Genomic DNA, 20184 nt, shown 5'->3' with positions numbered 1-20184 from the left:
TTACAAGAATATTTCTATATTCTGTAAATTCCCAACTTTTTCCCAAATACACAATGGAAGAGACCAAGCTAAACTATCCAAGTTTGATTCAGATTATTGAAAAACTAGCATAATATACACCACTTTGAAAGAGTTTACACACCTCAGGAAATGGCATTTTAACACATCTGAAACAGCCTAACCCAGTGCTTATAATAATTATTAAACTTCTCCGTAAACCCACACTACCCATTGAATTACCTGGCCACTCAAAGTCGGGCAGCACTAGCAGTTTCAACACAAGTATTAAAAGAATTTAAAAATGCAAAACTACCTTTGAAAGTAAATAAAATAAAATTCTGGATTGGTTCCTAGGTTTTGAAGAATAATCTTGTCAAACTTCACTATATTTCTATAGTCTTGGCTATATTTATATAGTCCAAAAAAGACATGCTATCGTTTATTGCAAAACTTCAGTATAGACATTTGGTATATAATTTTCACCTATATGCACCAGTGCTCTGTATTGCCAGACAATATTCAGTCCCAATGCACCGTTATCTGATTCAGATGCCACCAAGCAAATTTTAAGTACTTGAAAATAAAGTTCATATTTATTATATATTTCTGAAGTGACGCATTCAGTAGTATTTGGTTTTGTCGGTTGTTTTGATTGAAGCTTGATGACTGATTAGATTTCAATAAGGCACAAAGTGGTTCTTTAGAAAGCCCCTCTGTGGGAAGAAGATCAAAGAAAGTTAGTAATTTCAAACCATCCAAAGGTCGTGTTATAATGTATGGTTATAAATAATTTAAAAAATGCTGGTATTTCTATACCTTGCCTTTTTGCGTTTGGAAACAATTCTCCTGATTAACTCTTGCCCTGGGCAAAGCGCTTTCACATGTTTAATCTATACATTTTTATTCTTAAAGTTTTATGTTTTATTCTTAATTGTTTACTTTATGTCGTGTTGTTACTTGCAAGTGGAGCATCAAGGCAAATTCCTTGTATGTCTACATACTTGGCCAATAAACTTATTCATTCATTATGGGGTGGGTAGCGGTGGGTAGGGGGGGGGGGGGGGGGGGGGGGGGGGGGGAGGGAAAGAGGTGAGGAATAATACAGATGTTTGGTAGATCAATAGATACCCGTAGGTAGTGGGAATGAGAAAAAAAAAGTATCATCTTTTCAATGCTCTATTGTGGGTAAAACCCCAACTTCTGCTGCATAAGAAAAGATTCCACTAGCAGCATGGCTCAATAGACCAAACCTATCTCCTGTACATTTGGACATATTAAATGAAAGAAAAGAAAATATAAGATAGTATCTGTCCCTTACCCACTGTGAAAATCTGACTTTAAAAAAATAAGCATTGCAGTTCTGAAATTTTTCCACTTTAGCAATTATGAACTAATTTAATGCAAAACATTGCAAAGGGCCGTTACTTTTTAAACCAGCTGTTCAGATTTTCCTCAGCAAGCATATGTTGTCATATGCCAAATTCAACCCACAATAACCACTGTGTTTCTCAGCTTACAAGACTAAAAGATGCAAATGGAGGCTAGATAACAATGATATCTCAGATAATGGCGATACAGGCACAACTCTTTGAATCTTTACCCCCTGTTCATCTAGTAACCTCTCACCCATGACAAGCTCAGGGTGCCTGATACAACACCCTACAGCTTGGTTTGAGAACAGCTCTGCCTAACACTGCAGGTTGTAGATGTAGCCTAGTCCATCAGAGACCAGACTTCCCACTATTGACTCCATCCACATTTCACACTGCCTCAGAATGTCATTGTTCCCTCCGCCCCTGACCATACTTTCATGTTCTTCCACAGTAAATACAGATGAAGCGTATTCATTTAAGACCTAATTTTCTGTGGTCCCACACATTTATCACCACTTATCCTTGAGGGGGCTTAATCTCTCTCTGCCAGCTATCTTTCCACTCTTAATGTCTTAATGTACTTAAAGGAGATTCCTTAGATTTTTAGTTCCCTCAGTATATTTCACAGCTATCTTTGGCCCACTAATTTATTTCTAAAGTGTATTCCTTCAAAAAATCACTTAATCGATACCTACCTGTATTGTATATCTGACATTTGCCTCCCTGTTTCCAATCAGGCCCTTAATATCTTTTATCAACAAAGGTTTTCTAATCTTGCCAAGACCACCTGATCAAAACCTGCATCAAGATTTTGATTTATCCTGCGTCTAACCATGACACATTGTTCACCACTTTGTATTTAATTAATGCCTATCTATAAGAGACATCATGGATGTTTCAATCGTTTCAGTATTTCAGGGCGTTTCCCAAAGGCTGTGTGAACTCTTACTGTGTGATCTCATTAGTTCAGTTAAAAGCCAAAGACATAAAAGATTTGCTCAACTGAACTAATGCTTATTCTGTCAAACTGTTGTCCTTAAGTTGTTCAGGCATGTTTTATGCACATCCATTATTTTGTTCTACTTGAATGACATTTTTTTGACAAGCTCTAACAAGATTCCAGATCAGGAAAATGAAAAACAGGTAGTCAGCCATACTGCACAGTTGCAAGTCATGCAGCCACTAGGTTCATGCTAACCATTAAGTAAATATCTCAACTAATTTGATCCATTGCCTTCCGTGCTTTGCGAATGCAAATGCTTATCCAAATGTTTTTTTTTATGTTGTGAGAGCACATGCTTCCACATTTCCTCAGCCAATATACTCTCCAGATTGCAACCATCCTCTGGGTGAAAAATAGATTACGTCAGATTATAGAACATAGAACAGCACAGGACAAGAACAAGCCACAATGCCTGTATTGAACATGATGCCAAGACCATCACTTATCTACCCGCACACGACCCAAATCCCTCCATTCCCTTCATATCTATTTGCCTGGACAACTTAAATGCCACTATATTCTTGCCTCAACCACCACCCAGCAGTACAAACCAGGCACTCACTATCCTGAATGTACAAAAATACTTGCCCCACACATATCCTTTTAACTTTGCCCCTCCCACCTTAAACTTATGACCTCAAGTATTTCATTTTTCCATCCTGGAAATAAGATTCTGCACGTCTCCCCTATTTCAGACTTTCAGAATTGTACACACTTCTATCAGATTTCCCTGCCAACTCCAGTGTTCCAGAGAAAATAGTTCAATTGTGTCCAACCTCTCCCTGTAGCTAATACCTATTGTCCAGGCATCCTCTGCACTCTTCCCAAAGTTTCCACATCCTTCTTGTAATGGAGTGACCAGAACGGGACTTTCCAACCAATACTCCCCAACGTGGCCGAACCAACATCCTATAAAGCTGCATCGTGACTTCCTGACTTCAATGGTATGAAAGAAAGCATACCAAATGTCTTCTTTACCACTCTATCTACTTGTATTGCCTTTTTCAGGGAGTTATGGAGCCCAAGACCCTAATGTACATCAATGCTGTTCGGCGTCAGACCATTAATTATATATATTTCCCCTTACATTTGAGTTGGATTCACTATCTCCAAAATGCTCTTCTGAAACATCGATCACCAGTTCAGGCTAATTTCCCAATACAAAGACCAATATATTCCCTTCTTGGGTAGTACTATCCACGTACTCTTTTATGAAAGCTTCTCCGATACACCTCACAAATTCAGTCCATAGCCTTTGGTATTTAGCAAACCCCAGTCAACATTGGGCAAGTTAAAATGATCCACGCCATTGCTTTGGAATCTTTCAGTAATTTGTCTACATATTTGTTCTTCTATCTCCTCTTGCTATTGGAGGGGGTCCACAGTACAATCCTATTAGAGTGCGTGCCAAATCTAATTTTTTAGCTCCACCCATACCACCTCAGCAGACTCCCTGGTTGCAACTTCTCCACCTCTTTTGACTTCCTCTCGATTTGAAACATTGAAACACCGAAACATCGAGATGCCAATCAAGCCCCTCTCACAACTACGTTTCCACAATGGCCACAATGTCCAAAATGGTGGCAAGCATCATTCCAGGCTCTAGGTTCATCTGCTTTCCCCATAATACTCCTCGCATGGAAATAAAAACTTCAGCCATCAGCGTCACCATATTTCTTCACCTCTTCCCACCCCTCCTTCCTTTGAGACTTACTGGTCCGAACCTCTACCTTTCCATCACTTCTTCTAATTTCTGACCTACTACTCTGGTTCCCACCCTTCTGTCTCTCTAGTTTAAACCCTCCCAAGTAGCACTAGTGAACCTCCCTGCAAGGATACAGGTCCCCTTTCAGTTCAGATGCATCTTGTAATGGTCATCTATGGCCCAGAAGAGAGCCCAATGGTCTAAAAACCTGAATCCCTGCCCCCTTGCAACAACTCCTGAGCCATGCATTATCTGTCCTGCCTTCCTATTTTTACCCTTACGGGCAGATAAACCCGTGTAACATCCTGTATGCCGACTTCACAACCTTATTTACCAGTGCTGCTCTTAGACATCTCGAGAATAGAACTTTTTTTTTGTGCTATTTCTGTTTGTAATCTTTAATGCACAGCCTGGAGGCACAGTCGAGGTATGTCCAATTGTGGCTTTCAACGAGGAAATGGATAAATAAACGGTGAAGGAAAAATGTTGGCAGAGAAGGGGCCAAGAGTGGAAATATGTTGCTCTTTAAAGAGCAGGTATATACACTATGGGCCAAATAGCCTGCTCCTGTGCTGTAACCATTTACAAACTTGAATTCACATCTTGCTTTTAACATGGTGACTCCCCTCCATTGCCTCAAAATATTTCATGGAACCACAATACGACAAAGATTAAAAGATACCTGTTCAGTTTAAAGCTTGGCTTTAAGGGGCTTTTGTAAAAGAGTGAGGGAGCAATGTCTGGAAGACAATTCCAAAGATTAAGGCCGAGGTGAACAGCACAATGACCACCACAACAAGATGAAAGAAGTCAAAAGATGCATAAGGCGCAGATTTGGTGGTAGAATGGGGGCACGGTGGCGCAGCAGTAGAGATGCTGCCGTGCAGTGCCCAGGACCCAGTTTAGATCCTGACTACAGGTGCTGTCAGTACAGAGTTTGCACGTTCTCGTGCAAACCCGTGACCTTCAGGTTTTCTCCGAGATCTTCAGTTACCTCCCACACTCCAAAGACGTAGAGGTTAGTAGGCTAAATTGGCTTGGTACAAATGTAAAACTGTTCCTGTGCGTCGGGTAGCGTTAGGTGTGGGGATCGCTGGTTGATGTGGACTTGGGGGAGGTCGAAGGGCCTGTTTCAGCCCTGTATCTCCAAACTAAACTAAACTAAGCAATTCTAAGAGTTGCAAATAGTTTCAGATTTATTGAAAGCACAAGATCATAAGAGTTTCAGTTGAATTTCTTTCAGATGAATAGCACTGGGCAATGTCCCTTTAAGAGTCATTGGTGAAGGGAAAGGCAGCATCATGATGTAGGAATGCAACTGAGCTGTCATTAACATCACCGATTGCTAATGCAAGTATCCCGTTTGATCAAAAGGGTGCAGTGACCAAACTAGTAGTACTGGTCTGGGTTTGCGCAGTTGCTTTGCTACTTACCGATCTGTATTCACGGTGAAGGGACTTGTAATACCACATATTTCCCAAAAGGGTGGTGACAGCATTTACAGCTTTCTCAGATTCACTGGGAAAAAAAAATATCAGATAAGCTTTTAAAAATCCACATTTATTGATTCCCATCACTTCTTCATTGCAATAAGTATGAGTTGTTTGATAAAGTTCATAATGACATACTTATATTAAATTAATAATGATCCTGTATTGTTTGTGCAGATACTAAAGCATGAGATCAACTTGCAGAAGGACATATCATACATAGTCTTAAAGCACCGAAACAGGCCCTTCAGCCCAATTCACCCATGCAGGCCAAGATGCCCCCATCTAAGCTTGTCCCAATTTGTCCGTGTTTGGCTCATACCCCACTAAACCTTTCCTATCTATGTACCTGTCTAAGTGTCTTTTAAATGCTGTTATAGTACCTGCCTCAACTACTTCCTGTGGCAGCTCATTCTATATATCAATCACCTTCTGGGTGAAAAAGTTGCCCCTCACCTTAAACCTATGCCCTCAGGTTTCTGATTGCCCCATCTTGGATAAAAGACTTTGTGCATTCAACCTATCTATTCCCCTCATGATTTTATACACCTTTATATGATCAGTCCGCAGTCTCCTGTGCTCCAAGGAACAGCCCTAGCCTGCCCAACCTCTCCCTATAGTTCAGTCCCTCGAGTCCTGGTGACATCCTTGTAAATCCTCTCTGCACCCTTCCAGCTTAATGGCATGACAGATCCTGTGGGATGGTTTCCCAAGCTGGCCATCAAAGCCACCAGGCAGACCGTCTCCGCTAGAACTCATCAGCAAGCATCAAGAATTGTTTTGCCTGGCAGTGAGAGGGGCACTTGCATGGTCCCATTCCCAATACATGCTGCCGCTGAGAGAGCTGTGTTGCAAATTAGGTGATCAACCACTTCTTTGCCAACTATCCATTTGAATGAAAGTTTGGAATAGGACACAAGAATCCCTTATCTATGGGCTGTTCCCAGGGATACATACAGAGACAAACATCAACTGCTGTCGGAAGTCACCACCATGCTGGAAAATGAACTTTGCCCTGCCCGAAACCTATCGGTCTTCCAATGCAATAAGATGTCCTTAGATTAATCCTGCCAACTGGCACATTTCAGGATGCAGAGGGATATGCTGAGGGATGCACCGAAGCCCTGACAACCCAATGCAAAGGGAATTATGAAGGATTGCAATTCAAGGTCCTGTCACCACCGCACACTGAGGGGCTCTCAAACACTTGTTGCGTGTATTATTCAAGGACACCACAGGAGGGGCATAGGTGCTTTGCTAACAGTCGATGAGGCTAAATGTAAAGAAAATGTACTGATTGTATCGGATTTCCAATATTTTTTGAACTTTTGAAATAAAAAATATCAATAATAAACAATAGACGCAGGAGTAGGCCAATCGGCCCTTTGAGGCCAGCACCACCATTCACTGTGATCATGGCTGATCATCCACATTTAGTACCCCGTTCCTGCCTTCTAACCATATCCCCCGACTCCGCTCTCTTTAAGAGCTCGATCTAAGACAAGACTGATTATTCTACTTGGCAATTTTAGTTACCCAATGTGATTGTGTTATTGGTACATTCAGACAATCCTCTTTTACATCAGATGAGAATAAAATGTATACATCTTGCACTATCTTAGTTGGGCACAATGCAAATATCACTTACAATCCACACCCAAAACTTAAAAGGCGAGACAAAGTGTTCCTTTAGATCAGTATATAAAAACATTAACATGTTTTGGTTATTTTTCAACCTACTAATTTTCCATCAATCTTGATATTCTAATTTAAATTTATTCTGAGGGGGAGAAATTTAAAACATTGTCCTCTACTTGGCTTTTCAATTTCAGTTTTGTTTATTGTCACGTGTACCGAGTCAGCAGAAAGACAATACAGGATTACAATCGAGCCTGGTATAGATACATGATAAGGTAATAACATTCTGTGCATGGTAAAGCCAGCAAAGTTCAATTAAGGATAGTCGAGGGTTACCAGAGAGGTAGATAGTAGTGCAGCACTGCTCTCTGGTTGTGGCAGCATGATTCAGTTGCCTGATAACAGCTGGGAAGAAACTGTCCCTGAATCTGGTAGCGTGTGTTTGCACACTTCTATGCCTTTTACCTGAGAAGAAGAGGCAGTGGCCACAATGCGACTCATCCTTGATTATGCTGCTGGCCTTGCCAAGGTATAAATGGAGATAATATTTCATTTCAAATGGGACTCATTTATTCACTTACATTTTGCTTCTCTCTTTGATATTCATGATCCTTCTTAATCCATTATGGTTTACAATTTGTTTGGGAGCTTCACTGGTTTCGATTACTAGACCGTTGAGTATCATGCAAATATTAGCAGCCACCTCATTCGACGGTGAAGAGTTATTGAACTCCTCAGGTAATTTATTCAAGAGAGGTCCAATGATTTTGATTGCTGTGGAAAAGACAGTTTATGATTTTTCTTTAAAGTTGTTTTTCAAATTAATAAACATGTGCTTGGGTACACCAGGAAAGATGTTGAACTAATAGAATCAGGCAAGGAACCCCCTCCCCCCAAAAAATAGGAAACTGTTTCTATTTTTCAGATCCATTTTCTGAAGACTAGACAAATTAACATCTCACAAATAATCTTGGAACAATACAGTCAATCCTGACAATAACAGACCTCTGTATGTTTTGGTTATGGCAGACCTACCGTTCCCATAAGACCGTTACACCATCCTCTCATTTCCGTCAGTTATCGGACGTGCTGCCACCACGTGGCAGGAGCTTCCAGGCCTTGCGTTAAAATTTATACCCCCCCTTACTCGGTTATAGCAGACACCCTCCCCCGTGGTCCGTTATAGCGAGGGATAACTATAATTAGGGGTATGATTAGCATTCATTTGTACATGTGGGGACCAATTTTTTTTTTTTTAAAGCCACTATGATCTGCGAAAGACAAACTCATTCAACTAAATTAGATTGCCATTCAACTGAATTATTTTCAGCAAGCGTGGAGAAGGTGGGCAGCACAGAAGGAATGTCCATCATGTCCAACTAATTGCTTTGAAAGCAGACAGTTGATACTGAAACATTAAATCGAAACAAAAGTATGGCCACATCTGTGAAGAACAAAAAGGTGTGTGGGACTGGCTACATGAAATTGTAGACCAGCGAGTCAAGGTGGGAAAGGTCACCTCAGGGGAGGAGTGGATAGGAAAAAGTGTCCGAGGTGGAATGGAATTGGAAGTCAAGTATGATCTAAAATATTTGGAGGCTATTTGGAGGTTAGTTGGGTGAAAGCTAAGACAAGGAAACCCTATATTTTGCGTGGCTACAGAATAGAATGATTGAAAGCAGAAGTGTTCAAAATAAAGCTCTGGTTGAGTCAATTATGGTTGGTAGAAACCACAGCTAAGGAAAATATCTTAAAAACTCTGGAGTAAAAAGTCTGGTCATCAGGGGTCGACCTCTGAGTTCCAACCGTAGGTGCTTGCAGACCGCCTTTGGGAACTCCAAGCGGCGGGAGTTTCGACCGCCCTGACAAGGGGGCTTCGACCGCCCCGACGCGGGGGCAAAGATTGCCCCGCCACGGGAGAACAAAGAGGAAGATTGGACTTTTTTGCCTTCCATCACAGTGAAGAATGTGGGGAATCCACTGTGGTGGAAGTTTATGTTAACTTTTATGTAGTTATGTGCCGTGCTGCTTTTTTTTTGTATGGCTGTATGGTAATTTGCATATCACTGTACCTTTATGGTACATGTGACAATAAAAGACCTTTGGAACCTTTTAAACGAAATAATTTGCAGAGATCTTGGAGAGGACGTATTTTCTATGTTTCTAATATATGATTGTACTGCTAGTGGAAAGATATGTCTTTTAATTTATAGTAATGCTGACATTAATTCCTTCTCTCCAACCAGCACCACCTCATTCAATCCTGCAGGAGGAAATGCTAATTTCCTTCAGTGCTCGGATGTTTGAATTGGTAACAGCTTTTGCTTTGCCTCAAGAATATAACCACTGTGTATCAAGCGCTATTACTTATGCAAATAAACAAAAGACTATCTAAGCTGCAGTTACTCACAGACATCTTCCTTGTTCTTTGCATGTAAGGTGATATTGCGAAGTAGACCAGTTAAGGCTTTCAATACTTTATCGTCATTGCTCTTCAAATAGTCGATAAGTGTGTACCATGTTCTGCCCTGCTCCATTGTCAAACGACTCATCACAGAGGCCCACTGGGGATTCAAAAATATAAAGCTTAGGCACAAAACCACATCTTTAATCCAGGATCCTTCAAAATTATAATTGCTTATTGTAAGGAGCACTTCTTTGATGGAGAAGTAGACTGCCCTTTGTCTGACTGAGAAGGGACAATGTTTTCCTATTCCTCAAACCTTCCCACCCAAAATGTAGATGGTGCCAGGAAAGACACAATGGCCAGGATTCTGCAATCAGTGGACGGAACCACCACATAAACAGTAACTTAGCGTGCAAAAACTCTCACAGGATTGAAGAACAGTTGTGGCGTCTTAAGATGATTGGGCTTAAACTTTGCCCATGGCAAGAGGCAACACCCACTCCACCGCTCCAACAGCAACATCCAAACATCCACATTTTCACTGCTGACTAGTTCATGGACAAGCTTAGAGGATAACAATATAGAGGAGGGGGGGAGGAAGTGGAGCCGAGGCCCACAACATGCTCCTCTCACCTGACTGTGGCCAACCTGATAGAAAAATCACTGCCTGCTAAATAAACTGGGCACTAGTCTTGTGGAAGTTAATAATGATTTAAACTCACAAAATGGATTCCGCTGAAACTAAGACAAGCTTTAACCTTCTTCTATTAAATTGCAAAGCCAGCGAAAACACACTAACCTTTCAGTACATTAACAAAGTTAGCAGACTGTTGATGTTCCCTTTCCAATAACATGAGCGAGATAACAAGCACAGCTTCATGAATGTCTCCTCTATAATGTAAACATTGAGAGAGAATTCAGACTATAAGATTATGATGCGTGTCGTAAGTAGAAAGAACCAAAATGCTTGTTCTGCAGCAATATAACCTTCTCATATAACCATATATGGCTAACCCTTCCTCTGTCAGAAGAACCTGTCAATCTTCTGATGCAGTCAATCTTAAAGATCTGTCAGTCTTAAGAAGCAAGAGGCTATACTAAGCTTTGTAGATAACGTATTGCCGAATCGTTGAGTAGTGGGGTATATTTATATGTACTGAAATCAGTGTCTCTTAGTGTGGGACTTCTCTGTATAGTCTGTTATCAGCATACGGTAAAACGTTTTTATCACACCGCCTGGCCTAATAAAGAGATTTTACTGCTTATACTGATTTTATTTGCGTTTCTGTCTGTTTAAGAATATTTGGACCATGACAGTCTAACTTGGACATGTATAATGCTTCAATGCAGTCAACAGATACATGGAAAATGCTGCAATGATGTTCCCTTACCCGGAAATCCCCTGCTGTAATATTCTGTAGAGCTCCCAAGGCAGCTTCAGTAGTCTGTATGTTGGACTCACTATTTTCCAAGACGCTGCCGTACATTTTCACTGTGGCAGGGCTCCATAGCCATTCAATTCCTTTTGGATCTTTCGATATTTCAGAAAATACTGCTGTATCTGTATTGATCTGAGTAAATCAAATTACATATCAATGTGCATGTTTCATTTCTAATTTAATCTAATACTTAGCCAGATATGAAAGGTTCCTTTACGTGCTGTTAATTACAGTTAGCAAGCTAACCTTGTACTCCAAAGGGAACAAATAAAAATGTATCCAACTACCATCCCCCACCACATGCTATGGAAGACAAGTACATTCTGATAGAAAAGTAGCGAATTTTCATGTGATTAGAGCAGAATTAGGCCATTCGGCCCATTGTCTATTCCGCCATTCAATCATGGCTGATCTATCTCTCCCTCCTAACCCCATTTTCCTGTCTTCTCCCCATAACCCTTGACACTCGTACTAATGAAGAATCTATCTATCTCTGCCTTACATTTTGACAGCTGGCAAAAGTTGACAGCTGCATGACCTCTAGGTGATGGAGAAAACTAAGTCTCTCTCACCTCCTTGATTTTCCGACTCTGTGGAGTGAAACATCCCACAACATCTTCGTTCTTTGTGCTTCTGTCATTCCTGCCAGGGCCGCCCAATCGGTTCTGATAAAACGATGGTATTTCTTCATAAAGGCGATAGGACAAGTTACGCAGAACACAGGTCGAATTCTCCAAACTCTGAAAAAAGAAAAAGAGAATATGGTCTACTATGAAGCAGCTTCAAAAAATACTACATTGACAAATGTCATTTAAAGAATGGGTAGAACCTGCCTATCTGGATCGTAAATGTCTGCTTTTTCTCAGCACCTCAATGAATTATCTCTGTTTACAAATGAAGGGAAAGGTCTTCCACAATATTATTAATTACCTATCAGAACACAATCAGCGCTTTCTGGAGTGAAGTGAAACAGTTTAGATTAGTGGCGCTGCTAACAACTTTACCCACCCCCATCCCACACTGCAGTAAATGCCTGCTCAGTGTCAGAGTCTTCACTGAAATGGTATTCACTGCCCAGTCAAAGCAAATACTATCTTGGAGATGATAACAACTTATCTAAAAATCATCACTGTCTGGTTATGCTCCCAATGTTTCAAATGATTAAAAGGTATATTAGAATGAAATTAAGTGCATAAGTCTGAAGAAAGGTTTCGGACCGAAGCGTTGCCCATTTCCTTCGCCCCATAGATACTGCTGCACCCGCTGAGTTTCTCCAGAACTTTTGTCTACCTGAAATTAAGTGCTTCTCTGAGGAAAATCCAAAAGCCCACCTGAAAATCCAAAAGCCCATATGCAGACCAAATAATGAACAGACAGACTGCAGGAATGCAGTACGCAAAATGCAAAGTTGAAGGCATTTGACCCTTCTTAAAGTTTCACACATGTTCGCAACCTTTAAAGGCAAATAAATATTTTCACAGCACAAAAAGAGAACAAATATAATTCCTGCCAGGCCCATTGGATTCCTGGTCTAAATGCAGGCTAGAACTCTTAAATGCTTAAGATTTAGTGCCCCAGTCAAAGCAGCAGACTCATGAAATACCAATATCTGCACATTCACTTCAAGTCACACACCACACATACTTGGAAGTATTTATTATCTGAATGTTTACTATCAGTTGATCAAAATGTTGGAGTTCCCTATCCAATGCAGCATTGCACAAATGCATTCCCAGAAAGAGCTGCTGTAATGCACGAATCTAGCTCACCTCCAACTTCTCATGGGCAATGAAAGCCAGTGATGCCACAAGTATCATGCCAGTGTTTTAAAGACAAGATTTGGGAGAAGTTTAAAGATGAAAAGGGGAAACCAGGGAATTGCAGGCCAATTAATTTTAACACCTCTTATCATAAAACTACTGGAGGCTGTAATTAGGGACTCCATGCTGAACAGCTTGAAAAATCTCAGTTAAGAAAAGTGAGCCATTAAGAATTATAATTGACTTCAGCCCTCATGAAAGCACACGACACAAGACAAACATAATGGAACAGATGCCAATTTATATGCTAAGGTTGAAATTTAGTGAGCAGCAGGAAACACTGGAGTGGAGCGAACACACAATATTCTAAGCGGCAGTGTGCCTTGTGCTGCCCTGCCAGGATCCGTTGCTGGCGGCACAACTAATGACTTGTCACGCTCACCATCACCAAGGGCGTCGATTAGTGGTTTGGAGTATGGACAGAGGCAAGTAGTGTAAAAGAGCAGGGCAGTGGTCAGAAACTTCAAAGCCAGCAACATCGCTAAAATCACCACTTCACAAACTTAAGGGCCTGTCTCACTTACGTGACCTTTACAGGCGACTGCCGGCGCCCGTGATAGGTCGCCGAAATTTTCAACATGTTGAAAATTCAGTGGCGACCAGAAAGACACTATGACTCTTTGGAGACCTCTCACGACCACCCAGGCGATCCCTGGCGTCATGTCGTGGGTGACCTCTCAGGACTATAGGAGACCTCTAACGACCATACATTACGCAAAGAGTCGCCATGTATATGGGGCAGCGACAAACAATCAAAATGAATTCAATAGCATGTCAATGGCCTCTCTTCCATCTCCCCCCCCCCCCCCCCCACCCATGTCCTTCCTTGTTCTCAGCAACCACACCCCCATGTCGGGTCTCTGCGCCCTTTACCCCCCCCCCCCCCCCATCCCCCTCACGGCTCGTCTCTCTTTGTTCTTGGTGGCCCAACAATGGGTCCTTGTTTGATATAGATCTCTTTGAAATAGATTTTCTTTGAAGATGGCACCTCGTCATAGCTAAAGAATCTCTATGCAAACATAAGATAAAGTTCCTACCTTGTCTGCAGTTTTGCCAATATCAACACAGTGCGTGATGTAATGGACTAACGAGTCCACTAAACCTTTGCATTGTCGCATTCTCAGACGAGTTTCCATTTTTCCAGAACTTAGATTTCTGTATAAATTATGAGACAAATGGTTTTATTCTTTGCACGGACACAATGAGAAAAAACTAATTATTAAAAAGGGACCACCAGTTACAGAATCTGGAATTATTCAACAATTTACATGCTCACCACAATGCAAAAGCATTTTAAAACACAATTAATTGATTTGGGAAGATTAGGTTATGCATATCTCAATAGCAGTGAAACCCTGCTAACCCATCCACATTACTAATTCACCCCCTGAACACAAGCTCTCATTTCATTGATTTTCATTTATAAATAGTTGCAACTTAAAGATAGGCGTGTCGAAATTTTTTGCAAATATTTCTAAATAAAATGCAGAAATTGACTCAGTCTGAAGGGTCTCGACCCAAAACGTCACCCATCCCTTCTATCCACAGATGATGCCTGTCACAAGTTATAGGAGTTAGAATTAGGCCGTTCGGCCCATCGAGTCTACTCCTCTACATGACTGATCTCTGTCACCTAATCTCATTTTCCTGCCTTCTCCCCATAACCATTGACACCAAGAACTTATCTCTGCCTTAAAAATATCCACCGACTTGGCCTCCACAGCCCTCTGTGGCAATGTGTTCCACAGATTAACTATCCTCTTTAGAAGTTCCTCCTCAGCTCCTTTTTAAAAGATCTGTTTTAATTATTTTAAAACCTTTAATTCTTAGTCCCGTTGAATTACTCCAGCATTTTGTGTGTACGCACAGAAATTGTCATGGTTTCACAGTGTCTTATTTAATATAGGCGAAGTATACTCTAGAATCCTGCCTATATCGTCTTTTGGCAATATTCAGTTCTTGATCATATTATATAGGACTGTGTGGAAGATTTTTTTTTCCAATACAGTAAAAAAACATAGTTTTGACAACTTCTTAAATGCATGTTTCTTGCCTATTATAGAACTGCATTTTAAAGAATTTGGTTATTTATTCTATTTAAATAATTGATTTTAATACAAAATAAATTTAGCAATGAAAAATGCCACTGAAGAAGCAGAAATATTTACGCCTGAAGTTGAAACCTTACCGAATGTAGCCCGTTGTATTATAGAAGACACTATCCTCTGAAGGAAACTCCTGGGTAGTAATATTCTTACTCCAACCTGAGTAAGGAGAAAGGATTTCTTCCGTGATATCTTCTAATGTTCCTTCAGCAAGAGTGTGTTTCAGTTCCTCTTTGGAAGACAGGTTCCACAAAATTCCTATGGAGATCAAAGTGCAAGAGTAGATTTGTGTTGAAGGAAACGATAATTTTCTCCCCGGATTCCATTAACGACTAAAATCGTTTGGAAAACGTACCAATATGCTCAATGGTAATCTTCATGTTTAACTTAAAGCAAATGGCTGATAATGGACAATTTTCTGGCACTTTAGGGAGAAACAGTGTTTTTCTAAAATAGGTACAGGATGTAAATTGTCCATCGACAGTTTGAGTATAAAGTTTAATCTGTTAATTGTCCCAGTAAAATATTTATCTGTTTCCTGAAGCAGTGTTTTATCTTCCAGTGGATCACCATGACTGATTCCATAAACAATTTATAAGACATAGGGCAACACAGTAGCATCGGTGATGGAGCTGCTGCTTCACAGTGCCAGAGACCAGTGTTCGATCCCGATGGTGCTGTCTTTATGGAGTTTGTACGTTCTCCCTGTGACCATGTGAGTTTCCTACCACATCCCAAAAATGAGTGGGATTGCAGGTTAATTGGTCTCTGTAAACTCCCCCTAGGGTGTAGGGAGTGGATGTGAAAGCAGGGTAACATAGAACTAGTGTTAAATGATTGGCATGTACGCGGTGGGCCGAAGGGCCTGTTTTGACACTATATATATATCTGTAAACTAAACTCTCTAGACACCAGAAATAACTAGTTTAAACTCAAACCAGTTATGCACCAACACTGGAATGAGAAAGCAAAAGGAGGAAAGAATAGGGTGGTTTTCAATAAAATGAATGAGGATTTGACTGTACCTCAAACGAGTAAAGGGCACCCACTATCCCATATATAATTTTCACAACCCATAATGATTCGTTGCGGCCAAAACCGATCACAAATAACCAACCTGATCTAACCATGGCTCAGCATTTCAACTCCCCCTCCCATTCCGAATCAGACCTTTCTGTCCTGGGCCTCCTCCATGGCTAGAGTGAGGCCCACCGTAAATTGGAGGAGCAGCACCTCATATTTCGCTTGGGTAGTTTACACCCCAGCAGTAAGAACATTGACTTCTCCAATTTTAGGTAGTCCCTGCTTTCTCCTTCTTTCCCCTCCCCTTCCCAGCTCTCCCACAGCCCACCGTCTCCGCCTCTTCCTTTCTTCAACTTCCCCACCCCCCCCCCCCCCCACCCCCCCATATCAGTCTGAAGAAGGGTCTCAACCTGAAACATCACCTATTTTCTTCGCTTCATAGATGCTGCCTCACCCGCTGAGTTTCTCCAGCATTTTTTGTATACCTTCGATTTTCCAGCATCTGCAGTTCCTTCTTAAACAAATAGCATTCAGGTCACCACTTGTCCAACACTGTTACGAGGGCACTTCCAGCAAGCCATGACTTCCAAAATGATTGAAGCTTGCCTTGGTGCAATACTTCCATCGCATAATTTTGAGAAGTGCGAGAGTCTTTTCACTTGATATAACAAGCCCTACCCACAACCTAGTCGGTATTTTTGAAGTGCTTTGTCACAGCCCTGCATGAAGAGATTCTGATGGTCTAAAGAAGGGCCTCGACCCAAAACGCTATTCCCATTCCTTCTCTCCAGAGATGCTGCCTGTTCCGCTGAGTTACTCCAGCATTTTGTGTCTATCGTTGGTTTAAACCAACATCGGCAGTTCTTTCATACACTGATCACTAATCTGTCCCTTTCCAGCCAAAAAAATGTACTATGGCTGTATTGTCCCTTCTATTCATTCTATTATTCCTATTATATCCTTCAGTAAACAATGTGTCACAATTCTGTTTTACTGTAAAAATATTACTTAAGATTGGCCTTCTATTTCAAAACGCTAGAATTTAGAAGATTGAGGGGGGATCTTATAGAAACTTACAAAATTCTTAAGGGGTTGGACAGGCTAGATGCAGGAAGATTATTCCTGATGTTGGGGAAGTCCAGAACTAGGGGCCACAGTTTAAGGATAAGAGGGAAGTCTTTTAGGACCAAGATGAGAAAATCATTTTTTGCACAGTGGTGAATCTGTGGAATTCTCTGCCACAGAGGTAGTTGAGGCCAGTTCATTGGCTAAACTTAAGAGGGAGTTAGATGTGGCCCTTGTGGCTAAAGGGATCAGGGGGTATGGAGAGAAGGCAGGGATGGGATACTGAATTGGATGATCAGCCATGATCATATCGAATGGCAGTGCAGGCTCGAAGGGCCGAATGGCCTACTCCTGCACCTAATTTCTATGTTTCTAAAACATCTTAGATGCACACTATAAACTTATCAACATCCAGCTACTTCACATTTTCCCTCTCCCACCCAAATGATGGACCTACTGAAGTTAATTTTTTTATAACGGCTCCATATTTGTAATCTAAACCATGAGATAACCAAGAACATTAAAACACTAGGGTGACAAAACTATCCCAGAAGTCAATCCCTACTAGAATGAGTTCACACCTACCCAGCATTGTTATTCGCCACTAACATTAGTGATGTTTAACAGGATCATTGCCAGACACGTGGAGACTGGTGTCATGCTGCATCATCACTGGAGAAAAGTGATCTACTGCTGGAAAAATTGATTATCTGCTGACAGTAAGATGATATCGAGCATTGCCATTACTTTTGCTGTAGTTAATAGTCAAGGAGATTCAGACCATATTAAGAAGAAAGCAGACGGAGGTGGAATTATTACATGCTCATTAGAAGCAGGGAGAGTAGGAATTTAGTAACGTACTGGAGAAGAGGTGTTTGTGCAGATATAACGGAAAAAGCTGGGTTGGGTCTATAGTCACACTATAGGAGTGTGTTTCACAAAGTCATAGAGTGATAGAGCTTGGAAACAAGCCCATCAACCCAACTTTCCCACACCGCCCAACATGTCCCATCTATACTAGTCCCACCTGCCTGTATTTGTCCCATATCCCTCTACACCTGTCCTATCCATGTGCCCGTCTAAATGTTTATTCCCCCCCCCCCAGAGGAAGGCAGATAAAAGTTATATTTGCGGCTCATGGTGAGAAAGATGGTGAGCATGAGCCCAAAAAACAGAGGATTAATGCAATACAATTGTAGTCTGAACAACAAAAGGATTATGAAGGATTGGAGGGGTGAGCTTTGACGACAAGGCAGTTACACAGAAGGTGTACTTCAACCCTGCCTTATTTGATCTATGATTGATTAGGGATATAGTAACAGTATAAAAGGATTAAAATGAAACATACCTGTGATGTTAGCCTTCAGTTCTTCATCATTAAATTTGATTGCCTCCATCATTTTGGGGATTCCATTCTGTTTGACCAGCTCCTGTTTGTTGATGTTGTTATTGTACAGCAGGTTGCGCATTGATGCTGTGGCACTCCTCTGAACCTCTAATGACCGATCATTGAAAAGATTCACTAGTTCAGCGACGGCTCCCAGGTTATAGGCCTGTCAGAGGGAAATATCTGAATCAACAATACAGTTCTGAGAACCATAAACCTATTTTACAAAATGCAGGAAAGGAAGAACCTATAATCTGGCACACTTTGCAAAAAGTGCCTTCTTCCCCGGCACGGAAGTCACTGACACTGAAGCATTTAAAACTCATACTTAAAAATTCATATTAATTTTTTTAAATCGATATTTACATTGGACAATTGTGCTTTCATGTATTATAATTGCACAGTTCGACTAAATCTATAAATGAAACCGCCAATCACTGTTTGTATCCAGACAAACTAAGTAAATAAAAAACAATAATGCATGAAATGGAAGGCGATTATCTCTTCCCTCCTATCCTTTACAGATCTAACCACCACCATTCCAGGTAAAGCAGCGAAATGCTGGCATTTCTAATACGGTGTATACATTCAGAAGTGTCCTCTTCAGTGGAGAAACCAAGTGTGGATTTGCAGAACACCTGCATTCAGTCCACAAGTTGACCCAGAGATCCCAGTCATTGAATCACTTCAACTCTCCATCTCAATCCCATTATAACTTCACGCACAATTACAACATTCAGTCACAAGGATTTAAATCAAGGAAACAGTCAACTGAACTGCACAAGTCCCCACCCAGCCAAGTCACGCATACCTCTGTTTTAGCACTCGCATCGTGGTAGCACTTATGCTGAATGTAACTAGATCCAATAACTTGGTTGTTAACATCAGTGCTGCGCAGAAATTGTACAGCAGTAGGTAGGTTCATTCCATCAGTTCTAGAAGGAAGGGAGTCAAAAAGTGTAAAGCCACTTGACATAACTTAGAAGCATTGGAGTGAAATTTTAACTCTAATCACCGCCACTAGCGTATCCACCACCACCAGTACACCCTTTCCATATTTGTTCCATTGACCTCAATGGAAATGTATTGTCCAGACATTCTAGTGTAGCATCAAATAGATCAGGAGTTCAATGGATGGGAAGTGGTAGTGGGATATCAGTAACAGTTTCAGCCATCGACCTTTCAGCCAGAGGCAGAGGTTAGTGTTAGGGGTGGAGGAAGCTGAGACTTGACTGGGCAGTAGTTGATTTTGGGCCGGTGGGGAAAACAAGGCGATATACAAAAAGGTGACATCACTTCGCACATTGATGCTGAAATTGTATCAAGAGTGGAAAGACAAACTCACACCAGAAGGTGCCTGGTCAGGTTTACAGAGTAAAGTTGAAGTCCTATACGCATATTACCTCACAACACATTATTGATCCATGCAGCACATTAGAATAGTTCTGTACATGATCGGAAGGAGATACAACATAGTCAGTGCTATGGTACCAGTTTAACAACAATAATTAAAAATGAATTTCTGGAAGCATCAATTATATTTCAGAGAAGTTTAGCTTGAACTTCAAATTCAGAGAGTGCACATTAGAATTCTGGGAGAGTTGCTGCCTCACAGCGCCAGAGACCCAGGTTCGATCCCGACTATGGGTCTGTATGGAGTTTGTACGTTCTCCCTGTGACCCATAGGTTTTCTCCCACATTCCAAAGACACGTAGGTTTGTAGGTTAAT

General features: G+C 41.1%; 1 protein-coding gene across 2 annotated transcripts in view; it reads right to left on the bottom strand.

Moving 5' to 3' along the window:
• Positions 1–464: 464 nt before the first annotated feature.
• The window catches only part of LOC129705857 (plakophilin-3-like), a 54048-nt gene continuing 34328 nt past the window's right edge, over positions 465–20184 (bottom strand). For both annotated transcript variants that reach the window (XM_055649702.1, XM_055649701.1), the window contains exons 4-13: positions 19267–19390; positions 18417–18621; positions 15064–15238; positions 13913–14030; positions 11628–11795; positions 11008–11187; positions 9620–9773; positions 7791–7983; positions 5515–5599; positions 465–713 (exon numbers count right to left, since the gene is read on the bottom strand). In XM_055649702.1, coding sequence (XP_055505677.1) covers positions 678–713; positions 5515–5599; positions 7791–7983; positions 9620–9773; positions 11008–11187; positions 11628–11795; positions 13913–14030; positions 15064–15238; positions 18417–18621; positions 19267–19390 — 1438 coding nt within the window. In that variant the 3' untranslated portion in view covers positions 465–677. The remainder of the gene's footprint in view (positions 714–5514; positions 5600–7790; positions 7984–9619; positions 9774–11007; positions 11188–11627; positions 11796–13912; positions 14031–15063; positions 15239–18416; positions 18622–19266; positions 19391–20184) is intronic.

This window comes from Leucoraja erinacea, chromosome 18, assembly GCF_028641065.1.
Source record: "Leucoraja erinacea ecotype New England chromosome 18, Leri_hhj_1, whole genome shotgun sequence".
NCBI classification, from domain to species: Eukaryota; Metazoa; Chordata; class Chondrichthyes; order Rajiformes; family Rajidae; genus Leucoraja; species Leucoraja erinaceus.
Note: the sequence above shows the minus strand (reverse complement) of the source record. Positions and strands in the feature narration are given on the sequence as shown.